At 40.9% G+C, this 24,230-nt stretch overlaps 1 protein-coding gene across 1 annotated transcript; it reads left to right on the top strand.

Moving 5' to 3' along the window:
• The first annotated feature begins 250 nt into the window (after positions 1 to 250).
• ST13 (ST13 Hsp70 interacting protein) lies at positions 251 to 24,028 on the top strand. Its single transcript, XM_049822021.1, has 12 exons — positions 251 to 454; positions 5,338 to 5,395; positions 6,641 to 6,710; positions 6,820 to 6,890; positions 7,426 to 7,492; positions 8,065 to 8,149; positions 10,143 to 10,253; positions 11,639 to 11,741; positions 15,091 to 15,207; positions 15,877 to 15,940; positions 18,142 to 18,242; positions 22,515 to 24,028. Exons 1-12 carry the CDS (start codon positions 345 to 347, stop codon positions 22,641 to 22,643), a joined length of 1,086 nt encoding a protein of 361 aa, XP_049677978.1. The 5' UTR covers positions 251 to 344; the 3' UTR covers positions 22,644 to 24,028.
• Positions 24,029 to 24,230: the final 202 nt, after the last annotated feature.

Genomic DNA, 24,230 nt, shown 5'->3' with positions numbered 1-24,230 from the left:
GGAGACACGAGGAGGAACGCGGGACACGGCGGGACCCCGGCAGCGGGGGGCGGCGGGTGGGTGAGTGGGAGCCGCTGAGGCGGCAGCGATGCCGCGCCTGGCGGGGCTCGGCCGCTCGGCGGCCACCTCCGCTTCTAGAACGTTCCCGCCGCTGCGCGGCGGCGGGGGCGGGGCCAGGCCTCGGGGTGGGCGGGGCCCGGCGGGCGGAGGCGGGGCTTCGGGGGTGGGCGGGGCGAGCTGGAAGTTTCCACGGCGCCGCGCGGCGGTTGGGCCGGGAAGCGAGCGAGTCAGTCAGCCAGCCTCGGCCGGTGCTGCTGCCGCCGCCGCCTCACCGCCGTTCCGCCATGGACTCGCGTAAGCTGAGCGAGCTGCGGGCCTTCGTCAGGCTCTGCAAGCAGAACCCGGGCCTGCTGCACACCGAGGAGCTGGCTTTCCTCCGCGAGTGGGTGGAGAGGTGGGTCACGGGCCGCGCCGCCGCTGAGGTGGCCGTGAGGGGGGAGGGGCGGCCTCCACAGAGTGGGGGGGCGGCGGCGGCGGGTATCGGTATGAGGCCCGGTTGAGGGGCGGGGGTGGGCTGTCGCCGGTGCGGGTCCAGGCCGGTCCCGTTTAGGCGGGCGTTCGCCGGGGGAGCGGCTCTGGTGCGCTGCTGCCTTCCCGCCCTCCCCTCCCCGCCGCGGGGCGCGCCGGGGTTACAACTCGAGCGTTAAAAAGACTTGTTGTTTTTGTTTTAAACTCCGGCTATTCCCGTGGCAAAAGCCTGCCTGCCGGCCATCTCGGTGGCTCAGCTTTCCAGGCTGGAAAGCCCCAGAGTAATACTTAGCGAGTTAATTCTCGCATTAATGCAGCGAAGTTGGCTAGCCGGGCTTAAAAAGGAGCGGAGTTTGTGGGGAGGTGAGTGGCGTTGATTTACATCCTGGTACCCGAAGGCGTAAAACAGCTGACGGTTGGACAGGCGGAACGGTTCCTGGCCAAAATGTAGTTTGCCCCTTGATGCACCAGAGACCTCGCTCCCCTGCGAGGCACTTCAGGCGCCTGCTATGGAGGAGCATGCACGTCGTCTTCTGTGCACGGGTGGCCTGTCACAGCAGATGCTTCTCAATATAAAAACATCCTGGGGTTCTACCCTGAGCGCCCAGAAACACCAGGTCGGAAGGGTTGAGGGACTTTGCTGCTGGCAGAGCATCCACAGAAGCCCCGTGTTCGGCGAGGCTACCTCTGCTTGGCTTTTGTAGCTGCAAGCCTCACTACTCTACAGAACTCTGAGAAGTGAGGAAAGTCCTTGCCGATACACCCTTTTACGAAAGGGGAAGTTAAAAGGTTTTTATTTAGTGACAAACTGGGATTTGTTTTAGACAATTTGTTTTACATTTTAATCTTAAAGCATTTCAATTGTACTTTCTGCTATATAGTTCTTGCAACTCGTTGAAAAACTAGTGGGGCTTCGTGTGCATATATATAATTAAATACTGGCATTTCATATAATGAAAATGGCTACAATGAACGTTTGGGGTTTTTTTTACAGTGGTGTTTAAACTTTTTTTCTGAATATTAGCATGGTTGTAATTCACTTGGTTTTGCAGTACTGATAGTAGCTGCAGGTATGCCTAGGGAGCAGATGCTTCTCAGTAGTTCCTTTTGCTACTGTGTAAAAGACTTAAGTGCCTCACCCTAGGTCACGTCCATTCTTCTGTTGCGTCACTCTGAAGGTGTGAACAGTATTTTGAGAGGGAGAGGAAGAACACTCACTTCTTTTGGCCAAAGAAAGCATTAGGGAATGGAAAAGCAATCTTTTGATTTCTAACCTTCCCCCTGTTAATGGGGAGGGCTCTAACTTCCAGTTTAATTTTTAGAGTTTGTATTTGGTTAATAGGAGGTTGCTTGTATTGTAAGTATAAAAATTAGCTTTTGAGCTGTGGAATGCTTTTTTCCATGTAAAATCTTCACTGGATATCTCTATCTCAGAAGTTAAGAAGTATTTCAGAGTAGAACTTCCTACAGCTTTCTAAGTTTTCTGGTTTTCCTAGCATATTTGAGCTAAATATTGGGTAAATGATACACTTGGATGTTTGGAGTGGTATTTACTTTTCATGTCAAACTGTCTAGAAGTCTGGTGGGTTCCCCTCTGCCCTTCCATAATAGCGCTGTTTGCGGTAGGACTATTAAGTGCATTTATAGGGTCTTCTCACTCTTTGGAAACTACTTGAAACTTAGCATGGCCTGGCTTCAGGTGGAAATAAACTAGATGAGTCTTATATGTCTTGTCAGGCTTTACCTGTATTAATCCAAAAAACATAGGTTTGGTCACCAAGGTAGTGTTGTGAGTGATTACAGACTAATGACTAGATGATATTGAAATCCATCATTAAATTTTTCAACTAAAATTCTGATGATTGATTTGATATTTTTTTTTCTCCCCTTAAAGCTAATGATTCTAACTTAAATGATGCTAACCACTCATAAAGCCAGAATGGGATGCTTTATTTCTGACTAGCTATTAATATTGCATCACAAACCTTAAGTCTCATCTGTTTTCATGCACCTTTATTCTGTCTAGCTGTTGTATTTAATTTCTATATAGATGCTCTCTGTATAGAAAGCGTATGCTAGTGTATGATTATGTTTGGAAAGTGTTTTAACATCCCTTTTAGTCTTGCCTGCTTTTTCATAATTGCATAAAAATACAAATATTCTGACTTGAATTGTTATTAAATGTATCATTAAAGGGAACGTGTTTCAAAAACCTGCAATTGAGCAAAGAAACAACAGCAGTCCTTAAAAGTAAAGTACAGAATCCCTAGTTGATGAGCAGGGCTTTTTGCCCTTTTCTGTTGTTGTTGTTGTGCTCAAATAGATTTTGACCCTTTTGAATTCCTGGTAATCCAGTTTCTGTCTGAAGATGACTTTGCTGTCAGTGATGAAAGTGGATGCAGAAAAATAGCAGTTCTTTCAACAAGTCATAAAAGCAACACTTCTCACCGCTGTGATGAGTGGAAGTATGGAGTCATTGTTGCAATGGGGTCCTGACAGCTCCCAGGAGTTCTTACTGGAATTGCATAACTCCATTTTAGTGCAAAGGTTTAATTTAAAATGTCTTTTTGTGTGTATATGCGCTATTTATATAGCTCAGTACCTGCCTTTTTCCTACAAGAGTCTTGTGTATCTGTATACCATTGAGGTTAAATACGTTGCAAACTTTGCACGTATCCTTGCTGTGCATTTAATAGTAATCAAATAACTGGTTTAAGGGCTTTTAGCGTAACTTGCTTTTGAATTGTTCTGGGATTGTAACTCTGGTTTAAATAGAGGATAACTGGAGGATAACTAAGAGGATAACTGCACAAACATTATGAAGGACTAGGAGTGAAACCGTTTAGCCTTGGTAGTTCATGCAATAGCATATTGTAAAACAGGCATATATATCAGTTAAACATATCTCATAGACTGTTCTAAGCTTGGATGGATTTTCGGGGGGATGTGAAGAGGGCAGAGGAAACTGACCAAGCTGTTTCAGCCTTGAGGTGATTCAATGTGTCAGACTTAAAACCAGCTCATCTTGAGACTGATAATGTGGAATTGCTCAAGAATTTGATTCTTGCTTTTGGTTTTTGTGTGTGTGTGTGTGAACTGTTATTAAATACATAATGGGAAGGTGGGAATGTTACTGACCTTTTTGAGTTAGAGGGTTCTCAGTCTTTTTCTAGTAAGCCAGGTTTTGAAAGAGTCTTCTTTAAAAAAAAAAAAAAAGTACTGTCAACAAGCATTAGATGGATCTTAACTTGTGAGCATTGTGTTACTTTGGATATTAGCTATTAGCACTACTAAAATGCTTTGGAATTTGTAGTTTCCTTTGTGCATGAGAAAAGTTCCAAGGCTTCCCTAGACAGTCCCTATAGTCCTAGAGAAAACTTTGATATTTACAGACTAGTAGAGAGTTATGTGCCCCATTGTCAGCCTACAAGAGTAAAATTTTAGGAGGAACAGTTACTAGTACATGTACTGTGTTTTTTTTGCCTAGCTCTGTAACAATTTATCAGACTGCAGTTGTTTAGTCCTTGCGGTATAACTTAGATTAAGCAACGTCAACATTCCAGGGACACATCTAGATGTTTGCAGTAGCTTCAGTAGATGCCACGTTTTGTAACTTGTGGTATTTTTTCTCGACAGTTTCGTCCTTGAAAACTAGAGGCAGTGTAGTGCTTTTTGCTTGCCTTTTGCTCTAGGGCCTTGTGCCAGGACCTGTCGGTCCTGCCACCTCCTCTTCCCTCTTCTACCCTCTCTCCCCCAATTCATCCCTGTCCCCGTCCTGTCCCACCCCATCCAGGTTTGTGTTCAGCCAGTTTGGGGCCTGACTGTAAGATGGTGCTGGTGATGGGAGGGAGGAAAAAGGGGAGAAGGGGACTGCAGCAGCCTGCCTTTAGAAGCTGTAGGATCTCACCCCTAGGATATAGTTTTATGTTGCAGTAATTCCTGAAAGCAGATGGTCCTGCACCCTTCCAGTTCCTCCTGCCCACTCCTGTTTGCCCACTTCCTTTTCTCCCCTGTATTATGTCTAACCAGTTGCTTGGGGCCCCAAGGAGTTGGTTGAGCCTATTGAGTTGATAGAAATGGCTTTTTCCCTTTGGAGTGCATATGGCAAGAGCAACTGAAAGCTATCAGTAGATGGGAATGGTAGTCCTTGTGGCAGCCTGCCATTAGGTATGATTAGATAGTATATGAAGCAGCTGGAGAATCTAGTCTATGCCTATTTCTGGCTGCTAACCAAAGTTGATATAATATAGAAGTTTATTCTATATTGAAAGAATGCTGTCTATATGGAGAATGCTCCTTAACTTGTAGCTAAGGAAAGGCATGAATATTGCAATACATAAGAGAAATGAAATTTTTTCTAGGCAGCAATTTTTTAGTTGCATAAGCATTTTAGGCCATTATGGGTCTCTTCACTTGTTTGACCTCTGTTCCAAAAATAATTCTAATTTTAGTAACACCTATAAAAATAATATTTAGTTCTGACTTAAAACATAAGTTACATTTTTAAGGAGAAAATCCATTTGAGCCAAGGAGGCAGCTTTTCCTTGTGAGAAAGGGTGTGTGAGTACAAGTCACAGTGGAGTTCTAGGTGAAAGAGCCAACACACACAGTGTGTGCATTATGTTACACTGAGAAAAGCATGGTGGATGCGTGCTTTTTATTTGCTACTTTTACAGTGAATTGGATCATCATGTTTTGTGTCACAACAAAAAGCTGAGATTATCAGCAGGATTTGAATCAGTAAAATACATGTCACTATTTTGATAATCTTACTGTTTTGTTTTTTCTCTTCTCTATTTTGCTGAAAAGTATGGGAGGCACAATACCGCCTGCTCCAGCCAATACCTCCGCAGAGGAGACAAGTAAGGTGAGATACGAAGAATTTATCATTGAAAACTAACATTTGAACTCTGCAAAAATTACTGAGGAGGAGAGGAAAAAATTGCTGTCAATTTTCACTCAAGTAGGGTGGTGAATATGCTAGGGTGAGTGAGTGTGACAGTTCAGTCTGAAGCCTGCCCATTGCACATTGTAGATGACTTGTTACAAATGGCTTCCTAGTTTATTTCAAGTGTTATCATGCTCCATTTCCCTAATCCTGAATGCCTGATGTTCTGTGCAATGCAAATGCTGAACAAAGTCTTGATTTCTTTTTTTTATGTTCACGTCTGTTTACGCACCTCTTCTGTAGTCATAGTGGATTAAATTATAATCCTTGCATGAGAAGAAATATTAGCAAGTATGGTAAGTAATGAACAGGTGAACTATCAACTTTTTAAGGCAGTAATGTGGAAGAGGTTTTTGTTGTTTTGTGGTGGGTTTTTTTCATTTGTTTTAAGGGAAATAATAAATTTGTCTTGTAGATATTTATAGCAGGATTTTCCCAAGCTTGAAATTCTTTTGGAAAAAGTAGAATTCCTTTTTTTTTTTTTTTTTTTTTTATTTAACAAGACAGCGGATGCTGGAATTACTGGCTAGTTAGAACCGTATGGAGGGATTGTGTGCATGTAGTGAGTATAGTCTGTGACACTGAGTATGAAGACAAGCAGCTTATGTCTGTGATTAAAGCAGGATGTGCTAAGTTACAGGATTCAGAGGAAACTGGTAATGTAGTTATAAGCTGGCAGGAAAATATTTGGAAAAAGCATTCTAAGTATGCATAAGTGGCAAAAATCTCTGACCTTGGCAAATAGAAACAATATTTTAATCATTGACACCAGTGTATTGTTCACTGTTAAAGGACCTTAGCTTAATAGTCTTAAATTGAGAGAAGTTTTGATCCAGAGAATGTGTGAGGGAAGGCAGGAAGATTGGGAGGATTGGTTAGTAATCATGGCAAAACTGGTTCTGAGTTGATTATAAAATTACACAATTTGAAGGACAATAATGGACGTTCATGGATCAGAATTTGGGCTCTGAATTATTTGCATGCACGATAGACTTAATCTGAGAGGAGGAAAAAGGAAGATTTGTATCTTAAAAAGTTTAGCTGTAGAGCAATCTGATGTTTTGGAGATTAATTTTGGATTTTCTGATGCATTGTTGTTTATTAGAGTGGGAATAGAATATCAGTCAGAAATAATGTATGCTTACAAATACATTTCTCTTTCAGGGCAAAGCAGAGGAACAGCCAGAGGAGCCAGTTAAATCACCTGAACCAGAAAGTGAAGAGAGTGACTTAGGTGTGGAAAATAGAGGACTCTATCCCATTTCACCAATTTGAACATGATTCTGGAAATCCTCTCTACATTTGTAGATGTAGCTTAATCTTGCTTTTTGTTTTTCCCTCAGAAATTGACAATGAGGGAGTGATTGAACCAGACAATGATGACCCTCAAGAAATGGGGGATGAAAATGTGGAGGTAAACATGGTGTTTTCAATGTCTGTGGGAGTAGGAAAGATAGGGAAAGGTTTTGAGTTTAGACAAGGATAGCAGCTGAGGGGGGATGAGTACTGTATTAGCGAAGTAGACAGCTTTTGTTTTGGCTCTTTCTCCTAAATAGAAAACTTACTGGCTTAAAACCACAGTCTTTTCTTATTCGAGGTTAGAGTCTGTCAGAAACTTTTGTGAGGAAAATGAGTTCAGAAAATACAAAAAAAATTTATGAAAATGCCCATGAAAACTAGATATGTAGAAATCTGCCATTATTCAACTTATCTTTTGAGCATTTTCTAGCTAAAAATAATGGTGGCTAATGTCTCCAAGCTGAAAGCAAAGTTGGTTGGTTTTTGAGGTTTTTTTTTTTAACTATGATTTCAATGCAAATTAAAAACAAGATTCTAGAATCAGAAAACTGGAGCTCCCTTCTTTGGTGCTGTCTCAGCATGGTAATTCTGGCTTGGACTCTACAGCTTTTGGATTTTGTGTGTGTCTTTAATTTTTTTTATTTTCTTAGGTAACTGAAGAGATGATGGATCAAGCTAATGAGAAGAAGATTGAAGCAATAAATGCTCTAAGTGAAGGTGATACTTTTTTAGTACATATTCAAGGACATTAGGTTTGGTTCTCGTTATTGAAAAAAGGAAATAAATATCTTGGACCACTTTGAATGCTTTCAAGGAAGAGAAGACCCACTTCCTGCTGGATACTCAAAACTATCTAGAACATGAAGGCTTCTTTAAGTACTGTCTTCCCTATGTAGCTATAGTTCTGGGCAGGGCCAGGGGGGATGAGGTACTGCAGCATCTTAATTACAAATTGATCATTACAGGACTTCCCTACATATTATGATTAATGTCTCTAGTGGTTTGTCTTAATGCAGTGAAAAGCTGTGTAATGAGGAGGTGACTTCCTATTTGATTGCGTACAAAGTTAAATGCACAAATTTGACTGGGAGAAGTCTCTCCTCCCCTCCAGCATTAATTTTGGAGTTCTTACTTCAGTAACATAGCAAGAGGAAGAAATTGATTTTGCTTTGTTGATAATGTTCCATTTAAGAAGTGCCTAGGGACATAACACCCTGTAAGGCAAGTGTGGCAATTTGGGTGTAATTTCATTGCGTAATAATTGAAACTTTACTGGTACTTGTATTTAGGTGAACTTCAGAAGGCTGTTGACTTGTTCACAGATGCTATCAAGCTGAATCCCTGTTTGGCCATCTTGTATGCCAAGAGGGCAAGGTGAGTCGTCATAAGCTAGTGATTTATGTTTCTGCCTGTTCTGTTATTTTCCTTAAGGGACCTAAATACAATGGCAACTTGAGGTTCTATGTAAACATAAACCACATGAGGGAAAGAGAAAAGTACACTTCACGCATTTTTCTCTTATATGTGATTAACCAGATTTGCTGAAGCAGCCGTATAATGAATCTTGATAATAGAGTAAGTAACAGAGTGATGTTCCAAAATGGATTATGGTAATAGAGCTTTTGGTATGTTGAGTTAGAAAAATGTTGGATAACAAACACTTGTAAAATCTGAAGTTTATTCTGGGATTAAGATGATGATTGAAATTGCGTCCTGTTTAGATGCAAAGTTAATTGTGGATCATGTAAACTGTCTCCCTGTTGTACCTGCTAAATGAATTCATTCACTGTGAAGTAGATCTTTTTCTGTTCAACAGTCCTACATTTGAACAAGACACACCTATTTCTCAACTCATTCAATAACCACCTGACTGCTAATTACATCTACCAGACTGCAGATGATACATTGGGAACACTGTCAGATCTGATGTGTGGTAACCCTAACTTAATAATGCACAAACATATTTATCTTCCTAATTCTTGAGGAAGGCTGGGCACATATGGGTTGCAGAAGCAGAAGTTCCCACAGATATTTTTTTTTCCCTCCTTTTACACAAAAAAAAACCACTAACCCTGGATGATTTGATGGTTTAGTGGATCTTTTGCATAGCAAGGTATAATTTAAAAGTTCAACTTTTGATGACTTTCATGTGATTAACTAGTGTTCTATTCTAGTACACCTTAGCTGGTACATGCCTTGCTGGTTTTTTTTCCTTTCCATATAAAAAGTTTTTGCATGTAATACCACTTGTGTGCCTTAATAGACTGTTGTTGCTAGATCTTCTCAGGACTGGGATTAGCAATGAAAAATAAGAGTGTTAGGACAAGTTTAAAAGTTACCTCTACTTGGTCTACTGAAGAAATGAGCAAACAGTATATTAGGATATTGTAAAACCTGCAGCGTAACAGCAGTGCTGATCAAGTGCTGTGTGTAATCCTCTTCTCTGGACTTTGGTTTTGGTTCTGGGGTGTTTGTGTGTTTGGGAGACTAGGGGTTTTGGGCAGCTGGCAGCATCAGAATGTCTCTAATTGGTGAAGTGTAGCTTTGAGATGGTTTCCTGACACATTGTCCAGCTCTGTTTCTAGAAGAGAATGCGTGACTTTGCTTAATGATGAAGTTACTTACAGGCACTCCAATTACTGATAAATTGTTTCCAAGTAGATGTAAGAGGACAGAAGTTCTGACTTGGAGTATCTTGAGTATGAAGTGCTGTTGTCATTTCAGGAATGTGGGTGGTTGTTTTTTTTTTAGTGTTTCCTTCAGAGACTTTTAATTTGAAATGCGTGAACCTCCTAAAGTACTGCTCTGCTAGTTAATCTGATATGGTTGTGTGTTGTAAAATTTGCAGTTATTTCACTTAACTGAGAAGGGATTGGGTCTACTTTCTGGGTTTGTGTTATGTTTTGCCTCTTTCAGTTTTGATGACTCGTCTCCTATCTGCTTTTGTAGTTTCTGATGATTCTAGCCATGATCCTTGTAGCTTGCATGATAACTTGTGCTTCCTTTGTCTTACTGTTTTAAAGACTGTGTAATACGGCATGCATAGTATTATTGTTTTGTTGAAATTGCCAGTCGCCGTTGGCTGTAGACTCCGAACACCATGGAACTGAACTGTCCTTTGCACTTATGCATCTTTTCTTGCTGGCAAGGTTTGAGTCTGAACGATGAAAGCTTTTGCTGATTCACCTACAATGGTGGGGGTGGAACTAAATTTCAGTGACTTCATTATCACTACAAAATCTTTTTGAACTCAGCTCTTCCAATGTATTATCTTGCTAGCTTGCCTGTTAGTCATCCAAAATTATTTCCAGCTTAAGTTAGTAACTTGGTATTTCAATATGTACAATAAATGTTCTTGTTCCCACAGTGTTTTTGTGAAACTACAGAAGCCAAATGCTGCCATTAGAGATTGTGACAGAGCCATCAAGATTAATCCTGACTCGGCACAGACCTATAAATGGAGGGGGAAAGCGCATAGGTAATGAACTGCACCTGTACTTGATATTGTCTTTACTTACTTGGGGGGGAACAGTTTTGTTTATGCATTCTCTCCTTCTCTGTGTCTCTGAACTGTCTGTCTTGTACCTGAGAGCAGTAGCCATGAGCCAAGAAACCATTGTGCTGAGTGTGTGGCTTACAGGAAAGAGAGGATAATGGCAATTTATTGATGGCAGTTTGAGTAGTCCTTCTGGCACTGTCTTTTCTTCTCTTTTTAAACATATCTTCTAATGGCTTACTGCTGTTCTGCATATCATTTTCTAATCATTTGCTAAAAGTTATAGGACTGGGTTTTAGTTGTCTAAATGTCTTTTTTTTTTTCACTTGGTTCGGTTTTTATTTACTAACCTATAATTCTTAAAACATTTTTCTGCTGCCCTTATTCTATTAAATCCTAGAGCTCTTTCACATAGTAAATTAAACTGCCTAGTTATTAAGGGAACCATTTGTTGCAACTGAAGAGTGGTATTAAGCAAACAGTATAATTATTTAAAATGGCATTAGGCCAGTGTGCATCCCCCCCCAACTAAACTTCAACTGTTTTTTTTTTTTAAAATGACAATAAATTAGCTCCCCCAAAATAAAATGACACCTCTTATGGTCTGTATAAAAGTGGAAGGAGTAAGTGCTAATAGCACTTACCAAAGAAAAAAAAGGCATCTTAAACAGTGTTCAGAGAGTAGTTTGTTAATTTCTACAGTTTTAATAAATGTCATGGAACCTGAGAGTGAGAAGACTGGAGCATAGTTTGGATTAACAGCTGTCTGTAAGCAGAATTGCTTTGACCATTTAGGAATACTGCCATTTTCTTAAATTTTTCAAGGGTTTGTATAAATGAGTAGTGAAGAAGTGCACGCCGTAGCTTGTATGAGCTCTTCAGCTAAGACATGGTACATCCAGTTAGCTAGGATGTTTGAGTGCTGAGTAAAGAGAGTCCACTTAAGCTTGAGGTAGTAGTGGTGTAGACCTGTACAGGACACTGAATGTGTATTTTTACACTGAACATGTCCCTAGTGGTGCAGAGTATTTTAGTGTGCCTCATGTGTTTAGGTAGGGTACCTTCTCCCTGTTAGACCCTTCTTGTTTATAGCAAACAATGACACTGGTTCATTGAGGGGGGGGGGGTTTCCCCTCATTGTTACTTGAAGTGAAAGTTAATTGTAAGGGTATGAAGCAAGCAAGTATCCTAATTAGGGCATCATAGTGTGCAGGTTACAGAAAACATCATGATTATTAAATTCAAACTTCTGTAAGTCCTTATAGCTGCAGGTAAAAATACTCAATACTGCATGGTTGTAAATATTTTGAAGAATTGTAAGAGTTCAGTTTTTTTCCTTCTGAATGTTGGTGTCTTCTGAATTCCAGACTTCTGGGTCACTGGGAGGAGGCTGCTCATGATCTTGCATTAGCTTGTAAACTGGATTATGATGAAGATGCTAGCGCCATGCTGAAGGAGGTGCAACCAAGAGTGAGTGGGGAGTCGTAATAGTGGTCACTCCTCTATTTGTTCAAGTGACACTGCTGCCTTCAAATTCTTCCAATATGTATTGTCTTGTGGGAATGTGTTCATGTGTCATCTGACACTTCAGACTGAGTTTATAAATACTTCTGTCTTCAATCATAGCTGTTTATGGCTGTGTGTAGAGAAATTGAGTCTCTGGGGCTGGGCATGTAACTGAGCTATGAAATAGTAGGTACCTTTTTTAAAATCTTAACAGCAGAATCTGAAGCAGTTGAAGTTTGCCAGCATTTTAGAATCTAGACTAAAAACATTCAGAAGAGCAAGAGAATGCTGATAATGGATTTTTCCAAGACGTTTCTGAATTGATCAAAGCTTCATCCTAAACACATTTTACAAAGGAAACATTCTTTGCTGTGATTTGTACTTTCATTAGTCTACCCCATGAGGGCAGCGTAATCTCTAAGACTGGTTTTCAGCTTTTCTCAAGCGGTTGACCCCAGCATTCTTCTAAGGAAGAACTTTTGTATAACAAATGTTAAGACTGTTGATAGCAGGCTTTTTTTCATCTGTTTTGCATATTCCTTTAAAGTGGTTGACAGACCACAGCTTGCAGCAGTTGCATTGTATTGGGTTCACATGGCAAGGTTGGGGGGAGGTGGAGACTGCAGGGCTGGCCTCTTGCAAGAAGAGACAAGGGGCTGCCCCTGTGTCAGACAGTCGGTTCCAGGTGGCTCTAAAACAGACCCACTGCTGGCCAAAGCTGAGCCATCAGTGATGTCGGTGGTGCTTCTGTGATAATGTGTTTAAGAAAGGTTAAAAAATGCAGCACAGCAACTGTGAGAGGGAGGAGTAAAGACAAAAAAATACAAGAGAAGCAACCCTGCAGACACCAAGATCAGTGAAGAAGAAAGGAGAGGAGGTGTGGCAGGCACAGGAGCAGAGATTCCTCTGCAGTCCATGGAGAAGACCATGGTTAAGCAGGTTGTCCCCCTTGAGCCCATGGAGGTCCACAGTGGAGCAGATACACACCTGCAGCCTGTAGAGGACCCCATGCCAGAGCAAGTGGATGTGTCCTGAAGGAAGCTGCAGCCCATGGAGAGTCGACATTGGAGCAGGCTCCTGGCACAAACTGTGGCCTGTGGAGAAGAGAGGAGCCCATGCAGAAGCTGGTTTTCTGGCAGGAGCTGCAGTCCGTGGGGACCCATGCTGGAAGAGTTACTTGCATAAGGACCATACCCTATGGGGAGGACCCACACTGGAGCAGTTCTTAAAGAACTGCAGCCTGTGGGAAAGACCCACACTGGAGCAACTTGTGAAGGACTTTATCCTGGGGGGGGACGACCCCATGCTGGAGCAGGAAAAAAGTGTGATGAGGAAGGAGTGGCAGACGTGCAGCTTTATGAGCTGACCACAGCCCCCATCCCCCTGTGCTGTTCGGGGTGGGGGGCGGAGGTGGAAGAGTGGGGAACAAAGGAGCAAAGTTGAGGTTTGGGAAGAAGGTGGTTTTAGTTTTGTCTTTGTTGCTCATCATCCTACTCTATTTTTAATTGGCAATAAATTAAATTAATCTTTCCCATGTTGAGTCCGTATTGTCCATGATGGTAGTGGATGAGTGATCTTGCTGTCTTCAGCTCAAACTAGAGCGTGTCCATCTTATTTTCTCTCCTGTTGAGAAGGGGGAGTGAGAGAGTGGCTTTGTGAGCATCTGGGAGCCAGCCAAACTTCACCCACCACATGCATAAACATTCCTGTGTCTAATAGCTTCAGCTTTCAGTTTTCCTACTATGTCTTTGTAGAAGACGCTGTCTCCAGCAAAACAGCAACGGAAACCATCTTGCAACTTATTAGTCTTCTGTATTGGAGACTATTGATCCATGGTAAATGTAATTAGGTCTTAGGTCTCAACCTTTTTTATAAGAGGTGTACTTAATGCTTGGCTGAAGGGGAGCTTTTTATTTCCCAGTTAATCTGCCCATGCACAGAAATAGCAGAGTATGTTTGTGCTATATTGATGTGTAATTGCCAACTGTATGGGAATTTGTGTATGTAGCTCAAGGAAAAACATATGATCTTTTAATGGGTGATTTTTTTTTATTATTATTTTTAATGAGTGAAGATGATACGTTCACCTAATTTATTCACTTGCAGCTTTCCTGGCACTTTTTAGTTTGTAGCGCTTTCAGCTGGAAGTCTGAGTGAAATTCTAAAAATGCTTAGTTAATTTTGAGAAATATTTGGAAACAATGAAAATCAAAACTTTGAAAACTCTTTGTTTCATTAAAAAAAAAACAAAACAAAACACCTTTCTCTTAATGAACTATTGAATGGCTGTAACATAAGGTTCTGATAATGTGTACTGCATTCAATATCATTCAGTCTTGCTGCCTGCAGTGTGCTTTCTCTGGCAGATGTACTTCAAGAATGATATGGAATGGAATGACTGTCTCCTAGCTAAAATAAGTTGTATTGAAACTTCACTACTTATAAAATCATTTCTTCATTTAAAGAGTATTCTGAAAGAAGAGTATCCCTTGTAGTAGTTAGTATCTCTGTTCTTGAACCTTGATTTTGCTATGTTTTTTAGTCACAGGAGTGTTACAGGGTAATAGTCATACACAATTTGTGAAATCATGAACTGTTTTTTTGCAATGCTATATAAGGGTACGTTCTGTTTTCAGGAAAGCAGTGCTACAATTAGTGCTCATTGTAACAACAGAACACTGAGTGAGGAGCCTTGGGGAGTTCATTGCTATCTACTCTCTTCTATTGTGGCTGCAGATTTGATAGACTTGAGAAGCAGCTCATATGGGAAGCAAACTTTCTGCCCACTAGCCCTGTCTTAGTTTAGTTCAGGAATTCTTTGGTCTGCTTATGTCTAGCTGTATATGCTGCAAAGGCATCTGGAACAGCAATAACACTATCCAAAAAGTGTGTGTGTGCGAGGGGAATCGTAATTACCCCTGGTTGTGCCAGTGGAAGTTCCCTTTTCTGGGGCAGTTGCTGGTTTTAGTCCTGGAGGAATTAATATTTCAGCATAAAAGCACACAGGGATATGGAATGATAACATATTTAAGTTCTAACTATGGTGAAGTCCCAGAGCTCTATAGCAAAAAAGTATACTAGAGTGCATGTTCTGGTGAATCCAGTTAGGGCTGAGTAGACATGAATAACTGATTGCCATAGAGGGGAAGGAGTAAATGGCTCCTAAAACAAAGGGGCTTTTAGGAATTGAAGTCAGATCTTGTTTTTAAGAAGCGGTAACAGCAGATGGTTATGCTTACATGTATTTTGTATTGAAATACATTGTGTGATATGCTAGAAATGTATATGAAATCTTGGTATTCTATTGTAACAGGCTCAGAAGATTGCAGAGCACCGCCGAAAATATGAGCGGAAGCGTGAAGAAAAGGAAATCAAGGAAAGAATGGAAAGAGTGAAGAAGGCACGGGAGGAGCATGAGAGAGCGCAAAGGGTGAATATTTAGGCTTTAATATTTCTTAATAATTTGAAGAGTGTCATAGTTATTTTGGTTAAAATGAATTGCAGAGAAGAACTACTTTTGTTTTAAGTCTTAGAATAAAATTTTAGAGAGTTGATTTCTGTTTTGGTTACTTGACCAATAATGAAATCTGAAGAAGAGGGCATTGTACTGCATCTGCTTTTATTGCTTATGACAAATATAGGCTCTGGAATCTCTACTAATCCTGTATTTCAAGAAGTCAGTTATTGTATGACCGTACCAGAATAGTTTTCACTTACAGCTCCCGAAGTGGGAGGCTTTAAATTCAGGATAATACTTTGCTTCTCTTCCTTGCTTTCTGACACAGTTTGCTTGCTTTTTCTTCATGCTTTACTGATATATTTTAATATGTTGGGTGTGGGAGTTGGTTCTAAAAATGTAAGTTGAGGAGCTAAAACAAATCATAGAGTTCATATTCAGTAAAGACATACTAAAGTAAGAGTAGCCACTGCTATTTCTTGTCAGCCGTTTTGTATGTAGTGAAGTGCTTTGTTTGTTGCAAAAGCCTACCTGCCTGAAAGAGTCTCAGCTATTTTTTTTTTCCTCCTAAAACTAGTTGAGCAGTAGAAAACAGGCTGCAGTTCCATTGCTTTGTGTGGAATGATGTGCTTTCATCTGCAGGAGGAAGAAGCAAGACGACAGGCAGGAGGAGCACAGTTTGGTGGTTTCCCAGGTGGCTTCCCAGGTATTGTATTTTTAAGCACCAATACCTGTGGTAGAGGTGGCTGTTGTTTCCATGTGTAATATTACAACTATAGTTTTTATAGCATTTGTTCTCAAGACCAAGAGAAAAATATGTTAGCAAGTTTAGAACTTGTTGTGGTGGGTTGATGCTGGCTGGATGCCAGGTGCCCACTAAAGCCGTTCTATCACTACCCCACCACCCCTCAGCTGGACAGGGGAGAGAAAAATATAACAAAGGGCTCGTGGGTTGAGATAAGGACAGGGAGAGATCACTCAGCCAATTACTGTCACGGGCAAAACAGACTTGACTTGGGGAAATTTAACTTAATTTATTGCCAATCAACCAGAGTAGGGTAATGAGAAATAAAACCAAATCTCAAAACACCTTCCCTCCGCCCCTCTCTTCTTCCCGGGCACAGCTTCACTCCCAGATTCTCTCCCTACCTCCCTCCCCCAAGCAGTGCAGGGGAGCAGGGGTTATGGTCAGTTCATCATGTTGTCTCTGCTGCTTTGTCCTCTTCAGGGGCAGGGGTCATCACACTCATCCCCTGCTCCAGCGTCGGGTCCCTCCCACGAGAGATAGTCCTATATGAACTTCTCCAACATGGGTCCTTCCCACGAGCTGCAGTTCTTCATGAACTGCTCCAGCATGGGTCCCTTCCACAGTGTGCAGTCCTTCAGGACCATGCTGCTCCAGCGTGGGTCCCCCACGGGGTCACAAGTCCTGCCAGCAAACCTGGTCTGGTGTGGGCTCCTCTCTCCATGGGGCCACAGGTCCTGCCAGGAGCCTGCACCAGTGCAGGCTTCCCACAGGGTCACAGCCTCCTTCGGGCACCCACCTGCTCCAGCGTGGGGTCATCCCCAGGCTGCAGGTGGATATCTGCTCCACTGTGGACCTCCCTGGGCTGCAGGGCGACAGCCTGCCTCACCATGGTCTTCACCAGGGGCTGGAGGGGAATCTGCTCTGGCGCCAGGGGCACCTCCTTCCCCTCCTTCTTCATTGACCTTGGGTTGTTTCTCTTACATGTTCTCACTCCTCTCTCCGGCTGCCGTTTCTGTGTGCCCTGCAACATTTTTTCCTTCTTAAATATGTTATCACAGAGGTGCTACCACTATCACTGATTGGCTTGGCCTTGGCCGGCAGTGGGTCTGTCTTAGAGCCAATCACGCTTGTCTACAGAACTGTTTGAGCACTAGTGGGAAGAGGGATGGGATTCTTTCTCTTTTAAGAGGATTGATGCTGGGTAGGGATTGACGGTAGGGAAGACAGAAATCAGTAATGGTGGATAACGGAATGAAAGGATTTAGGCCTGAGAAAACAAAGGTGCAGTATTTGCTTAATAATATGTGCTGCGAAACTAGTATAAAAATGTTTACTAAATTACCCAGGGTGCCTTGGACCCATTCTGCTTAAGAACAGTAGTTTTAAAGCTGAAAATTTGGATTGAATACTAGGGAAATCTCTGCTGGTTGCAAGCTATTGTTGAACAGAATAGCTTCTCAAAGGCGGTAGTGCAATTTACCTTCTAGAAAAGCTGTCCTTGAACAGTTCCACAAAAATGAGGCTTTCAATGTTATTTCTGGGTGCAATAAATGGGGAAGAAACAAGAGTAAGTACTAATGCTCTTGGAAGATCGAGATGTAGTTGAGGTAGGCTGTGTGCATGCTCTAGCCCGATCAGCTTGTCAGGGGAACCAAATGAAGACTGTATCTACCCTGCTCAGCACAGCTGGAGTAGCTGCTGATTAAGGATTCAGAAACAGAACCTTAAGCATTTTGTTTCGGGAGGTGGGGTGTATAATTTCTGGAAACCGAAAGTTCTTGCCAAACATGGAATGTGCCTGGGACATACTACTAGTGATCTGCTTTTGCCCTGAATTGTTCACCCCAGGCATTCAGACTCCTTATGTTCCTGGGCTTGAGACCTATCTGCTTTAACTAGAAAAATAACTGCATCTGTGTACAAGGTGCTAGAACTCAGGACAAGCCTCCTATTGAATTGGGTTAAAAACATGGATGAAATAAAAAGTAGGCCTTCACAGAAAGAGAAGGTGAAAACCTTTCTGTTCAGTGAACCAGCTGTAGCCTTATGGAAGATGTTACTTTAGGGGTGTGGCAAAGGAAGTATGTCTTGGTCTCTCTCTCAGCCTCCTGTATAGATGAATAAATGTTTTTCATCATGCATTCCTTTTGGGTTTTCAGGTGGATTTCCTGGGGCTATGCCTGGAGGTATGCCAGGAATGGCAGGTGTGCCAGGTCTCAATGAGATTCTCAGTGATCCAGAAGTCCTTGCGGCCATGCAGGTGAGTATTTGTTAAAATCAAAGCTAAACATTCTGAAGGAGGGAAGAACAGTGCATGTGAGCTAAGGCAAGGAAGAGAAATGTGACCTTCTGGATAGCAGTGGGATGCTTGCTTATTTCTGTTGTGAAATTCTCTCCTTGTGAGTGTGGCACCAGACTGTCTGTAATCAATGTTAGCTATTTTTCAAGCTGTGATGGGAGCTTAATTAAAGATGTGCACCCTCCCCCCAGACCCATACATGCTTATGATAGGCAAAACTATGTGCTATATAGAGCTATTCATCTCTTGAGTCTCTTGAGTTGTTATTTTCCACACAGTATAATTCACTTGCTCCTTTTTTGAATGCACACATATTGTGGCAAGATAATTATGCACAAACAAAAAATGATTGTTAATATTGTTGCAACACAATTTAATTACAATAATATTGAGATGAGAATTGCCTTTCTCTTAGGGGATTAAGTGTTTGGTTTTTGCCAGAAGCAAAGTAGTATCAGAATAGTTCTGCATCTGGCATTTTCTAAATTCATGTTTGGAGAGCTTACTTCCCCAGTGGGGTTGATTAATTGCTCCATGTCATGCCTACTTTTACACAAGAAAAGTATTCCAGCAGATTACATAGAACATATCTGACAACATCAGTTTTACGGGCAGGTGGGCTAGGAAAAATCTGAGCTATATAGTACTATTTGTATACTAATATGATCAAGTATTAAAGTGTCTTGTTGCTCTTTCTGGATTGCTGTGGTTAAACTAGTTACGTGTTGTTCTCACCTTATTGAACAGCTATGGTCCCCATCTCAATAACAGCATCACAAGGGACCTTTATTTGGTATGCCCTGTAATTGCAAAGGTGGCATCACTTTCCACATAAAACTTCAAGGGTTCCCTTATGGTTGCTGGTGTTTGGGAACACACCTTTCCTTAGGCTGCCAGAGTCAGCAATGTTGATTTGCATGCAAGTCATCCAAAAAAAGCCCATGACTTGTAGTTGTATTCATTACCTGGCTAATTATGCTGTAATACAGGAATTTGAAATTGGAGTTGCCAAAAACAGAGCTTTGAGGTTCAGCTAAATATTAAGCACTTGCCACATGCCTTGTGAGAAGACTCCACTGCATGCTGATTATATATACCCCAACATACTGTAGGACTCTGTTGCAAGAATGTGTGTTGGCAGTTTTTTCTGATAATGCAGGCAGGCTTTAACATGTAGAACCTGTCAGCAAAGCTTTGAGTCTCTTGCTGACCTCCTTGTACAAACCTTGCATCTAGATATGATTATTCATTGTTTTACCTATGTCTGCACTGCTGCCTTTTCCTAAAATGTCCAACTGACTATGGTCTGGTCCACTCTGAATTGGCAGTGTAAGCTCTAGTCTTAAAAGACAGTAGTTTCTGCTGCTTGGCTACTGCTCAGTGCAGCTATGGAGTATGTTGATGGGTAATGGTAGCTGCCAGCTCTTACACAGGTTATCTGAAGTATTAGGAAAAAGTCTGCAGATACCGCATCACACAAGTCTCTCCCAAATTGCTAATCTTAAGATACTATTTTAACTCTCGGGACATAGAAGCTTTTCATAGTGAGGAGTTCTTCCTGAAACTGGAGTATTTTGAGAGTAAAGACCTCCTTCTCGGTCTCTTTAGACTTAGTGACTATCATCTCATCTTTGAGACTGTTCTCCGTGAGCTAACATTGAAATATGCCTGAGTCTGTTAACATCTCAGTGAACCTTACGAGTGTGTGTGCCTGAACGTGAGCTAGATAAAACCAGTCATGCTGTCAACTTTAGCTTGTCTTCTGTAGAAGCAACCAAAGAACCAGTTACAGCTGCCTATGGACATGTTTATAGAAGTCATTGCTCATCATTGGCATACAGATAAGAATCTTTGCAAACTAGTATAAAAACTTGTTTCTTGATGAAGATTTCAAGTTCTGTTACCTGAAGATATATTGTCTTCAGGATATTTCCTTTTTTCTTTTTTCTTTTTTTTTTTTAATTGTGGCTGATAACTAGTCTTTTACATAAAAAAGACTCCAGAGTGGCAAAACTTCTGTTGCATTTCTTTTCATAGCTTCCTAACGGTAGCAGTTGTGACATTTTGCAATGACTTCTAATGCATGTTTTAGCTCATTTGCCCCTGAGCTTTCTAGTCTCCAGAGGAATTACCTGAAATTTGTGTGTGTGTTTTTTCTCTTGTTTTACTGTTTTGGTTGTCTGGAGGGTTCTGTGGTACTTCCTGTCTTGCTTGTACAACTGCTTTCTCTGGACACAAGGTGATGTTTGTGTTTTGGAGAGCTGTCATGGGTCAAATATAAGTTCTTTTCAAAAGGAGTGATGTGCAAGACAAATGTATGGAGTCCTTATTTGACCTGTAGTCATATGTTAGACCCAGATTTCCACCAAAATGTGTAAGTTGGAAAAAGTTACCACTATTCTTTTTTCCTTCAAAGTATTTTTCAACCTCCTGCAACTAAAGACCTAGAGCATTACAAATCTGAATGTTTCACTAATGCCATTTATACAATGGTTCCCATTCTGCCTTATGTACTAAATATTTCCCTGTGGAAATGTTGACATCCTTAGTCTTAAACTTTATTCTGATAATATTGCTCATCAGTGTGAAACCTTGGATGTGTTAAACATTTTTATAAACACAGTCTAAGATTGAGGACTTCTAGGGAGTTGCACAAGTAAAGAATATTTTACTTGCTGTGACTTCATAGGACCATAAAACACATAGCATAAAATTGGATATTTAACATTCATTTAGGTGTGCTTTGACACAAACAAGTGTCTCAGCTTAACTCAGCTTTTTGTTCCGGATTCATATACATGTGAAAACATAGCTTTAATAACATGACACGATCTTTATAGTTCTATGCCCTATTTGAAATAAAAAAATACAAGAAGTTTGAGATTGTGAAAGTCTGCTTTTTTTCTTTGCATAGGAATCTTGTAAAGTAGAGAAAATATATCTAGTGTGTTTTCTGAACTTCAGCATCCTATTTTTCTTAGACTTTGCAGATTCCCTTTTGTGAGGGAGATGAAACACTTGTAAATCCTTCTAATAAAAGATAAGATTTGACTTGTGGTTCCCAACATTTATAAAATGTGACTCAACCATGTGGGTGATTTCAGTGGAGTCCACACCTACCAAATGCAATTTTGGATCAGACTTGTTAAACAGCTTTTGTCTGTCTGATACTTGAATAGATACAGGATGGTGGTGGTGTAGCATAGGCAGCTCTGAGGACACTTGGTTTTTGATGGTTTCCAGAGAATACAGCTGTGGTAGCATTGGGCTAGAAGTCTAGGGAAGATGGTATCTTTCAGTGAAACTACTTAAATGTGCTAGGAAGAACAGCAGATGAAATTACAGATAATGCAGATGATTTGTATTGGATGTAATAAACTGCTTGCACTTCAGCTGAATTAAAGATGACTTTTGAATCTTTGCAGAAGTTATAATAGAAACATTTTTCCAGGCTGAGATGTGAAATTGGTCTATACAGTTTAATTCTTAAAGGGCACTGTTCAAAACATACACATGTAAAATGAGTAAAACCAGTTCTAGTTCAGTGGAGGCCAAAGGTGTACTAGAAGTATAGAAAAAAAGAAGTACTAATGCTTCTCATACTAAGTAGAGAAGATTAAGTTGCTATTTTTTTGACCACTGACTTCATTGTGTATATGAGTGTATTTATCAACTGCAACACAGTAGTGTGGTGAGAGATAACAAGGTTCTCTTCCAAGTGTGATTTCTCAGGTGGGGGAGCAACTGAGAATTAGATGCATTTTTAAAAGCCGAACATTGCCACATCATCTGCTAGCAGTTCAGCAGAGTAAAGTTTCTGCTGCTAGAAGGAAAAAGGTTGAAAGTGATGAGCAGCAGCTGTTGCTTGGAGGGTTATCCTATCAGGCATGCCACACACAGCTCCTGCCTCCTTCAAAATGCATTTGAAGATGCCTGAATACAAATAATCCAGTAGGTGTGGCTGTGTTTGGTTCCTGTGAACTCTTACCTTATTCCCCTTTCTCACACACTGAGTTATTACTGTCACAAGGTCAGTAATGACTCTGGTGTTTACTGATGCAGTGTTAACAACATACTATATAATTTGGCTCTCTTTAGAGGCCTCTCACCCAAAACTCTCATCTAGTCTTGCCATGTTAAAAGCAAGACTAGATTTGTGTTGGAACCAAATAACCACTAACATTTGTAGACTTGTTTTATAAATGCCCTAATTTTTTGCTCTTTGTCCTGCAGGATCCAGAAGTTATGGTTGCGTTCCAAGATGTTGCTCAGAACCCAGCAAATATGTCCAAGTACCAGAACAATCCCAAGGTCATGAATCTCATCAGTAAATTGTCTGCCAAATTTGGCAGTAAACCATAAAATCCTTGGTTCTTAAAAATCATATCTGAATGGGAAGGATTGGATTTGGCTAACCAGTGTTGCAATAAAACAAACCATTGTACCTCTGATCCTCTTAAGAAGAGAAATGGGGTGTTGTAAGGAGAGCTGTTCTCTAGCCCCAAGTGTTGACTTTATTCAATGATTGGTTTATAGCACTCAAATTATATTCAGATGACCTAGTTTCAACCATCCCTCCTAGTCCAAGAGTTGCAACCTTTTTATAAGTGTTGCAGGCAGTTTCCTTTGAATGAACACTCTGGTAAGAAATTACAATATTCCAGGAGTGTAAGATAAAAACCTGCTGTTGTGTTGTTTTGATTTTTTTTTTTAATTACTCTCGGTGAGCAAAGAGGAAAGAACTTTAACAGTTGAAGTCGGTCTTAATCCCCTTAGGACAGAGAAGTTGGCCTAGTCACAAATAGCAAAGATGGGACAAGTCTGAAGAATTAACTGGATAAAGCAATTGTCTGCAAATACCAGTTTGGTTTTTTTTATGGGTGACTGACTTTATATAGCTATTAAAATTATCAGTATAACCATGCTAGCTAGTTACACACTGGAACTTCTGGCAGTACTGCAAATAATGTAATGTTTTGATCACCACAATTGTGCAGCAAAGGTATGGTCCTATCCTTTGCACAACCTGGCATGAAGTACATACTGCAGAGGCCACAGAGGTTTTGTTACTTGCTCAATTCTTGTCCAGCACCTTTACGTAACATTTTGTTTATCAGTCTGGGTATGGGAGAGCAGCTTACTGTCTGTGCTTGTGCTCTTGTCCTTTCCCAGTTGGCAGGTCCTCCACTGGTTGCACTCGCCCTTCCTTGGGGCCATGCTTACCAGGTTTCATTTATTTGGAATCTTTAGGGAAGGAATCTTGTTCCTATCACTACCTCTGTCCCACTGAATGCAAGCCATCCAGAACATGTAAATGCAGAGTTATAAATCAGTGAAGGGGAGAATACCCAATGAAATTGCATCTCTGGGTTCTGTGTCGGTTTGAGTCCTTACATGCTTACTGATTAAAATTTCTTGGCCAAAGTCCTGCTGTCGCTTTAGAGGTGATGATTCTTCCTTCACCACATACTGTAGTCTTCCATCTTTTCTCGTATCCTTTTCTTTAAAAAAAAAAAATCACAACAAAAAAATACCAAACCACCCCCCCACACCCCCCAAACAAAATGCTGTTGTCATACTTCCATGTTTTTGAGGCTTGTGATATGGAGGAAAAGGTGAAGTAATTGGAGCAGACAGAACATTCTTCTAACATTTGTGAATTAAGAGCATGGGTATCCTTGAAGCAGTGTCTGTGCTGATGATGTTCACTTGATTTGTCTACCAATAAAGACAGTTGTTGCTTCTGTTTGTCTTAGCTAAAACATTATCTTTGTGTGGAAAAAAAATGACCGTAGTTACCTGTTCACCACTCGAGTTTCAACATTTGTGTTACTGTTTTGTAATCCAGTATCTTAAGCCATAACTGATGTTACCATTGTTAAATAAATCTGGATTGGTGTAGGAACTCAGCAACAGTTGCAAAAAATAAATCCCCAAATGCTTTTTCTC

Source organism: Accipiter gentilis, chromosome 18, assembly GCF_929443795.1.
Source record: "Accipiter gentilis chromosome 18, bAccGen1.1, whole genome shotgun sequence".
Classification (NCBI taxonomy): domain Eukaryota; kingdom Metazoa; phylum Chordata; class Aves; order Accipitriformes; family Accipitridae; genus Astur; species Astur gentilis.
Note: the sequence above shows the minus strand (reverse complement) of the source record. Positions and strands in the feature narration are given on the sequence as shown.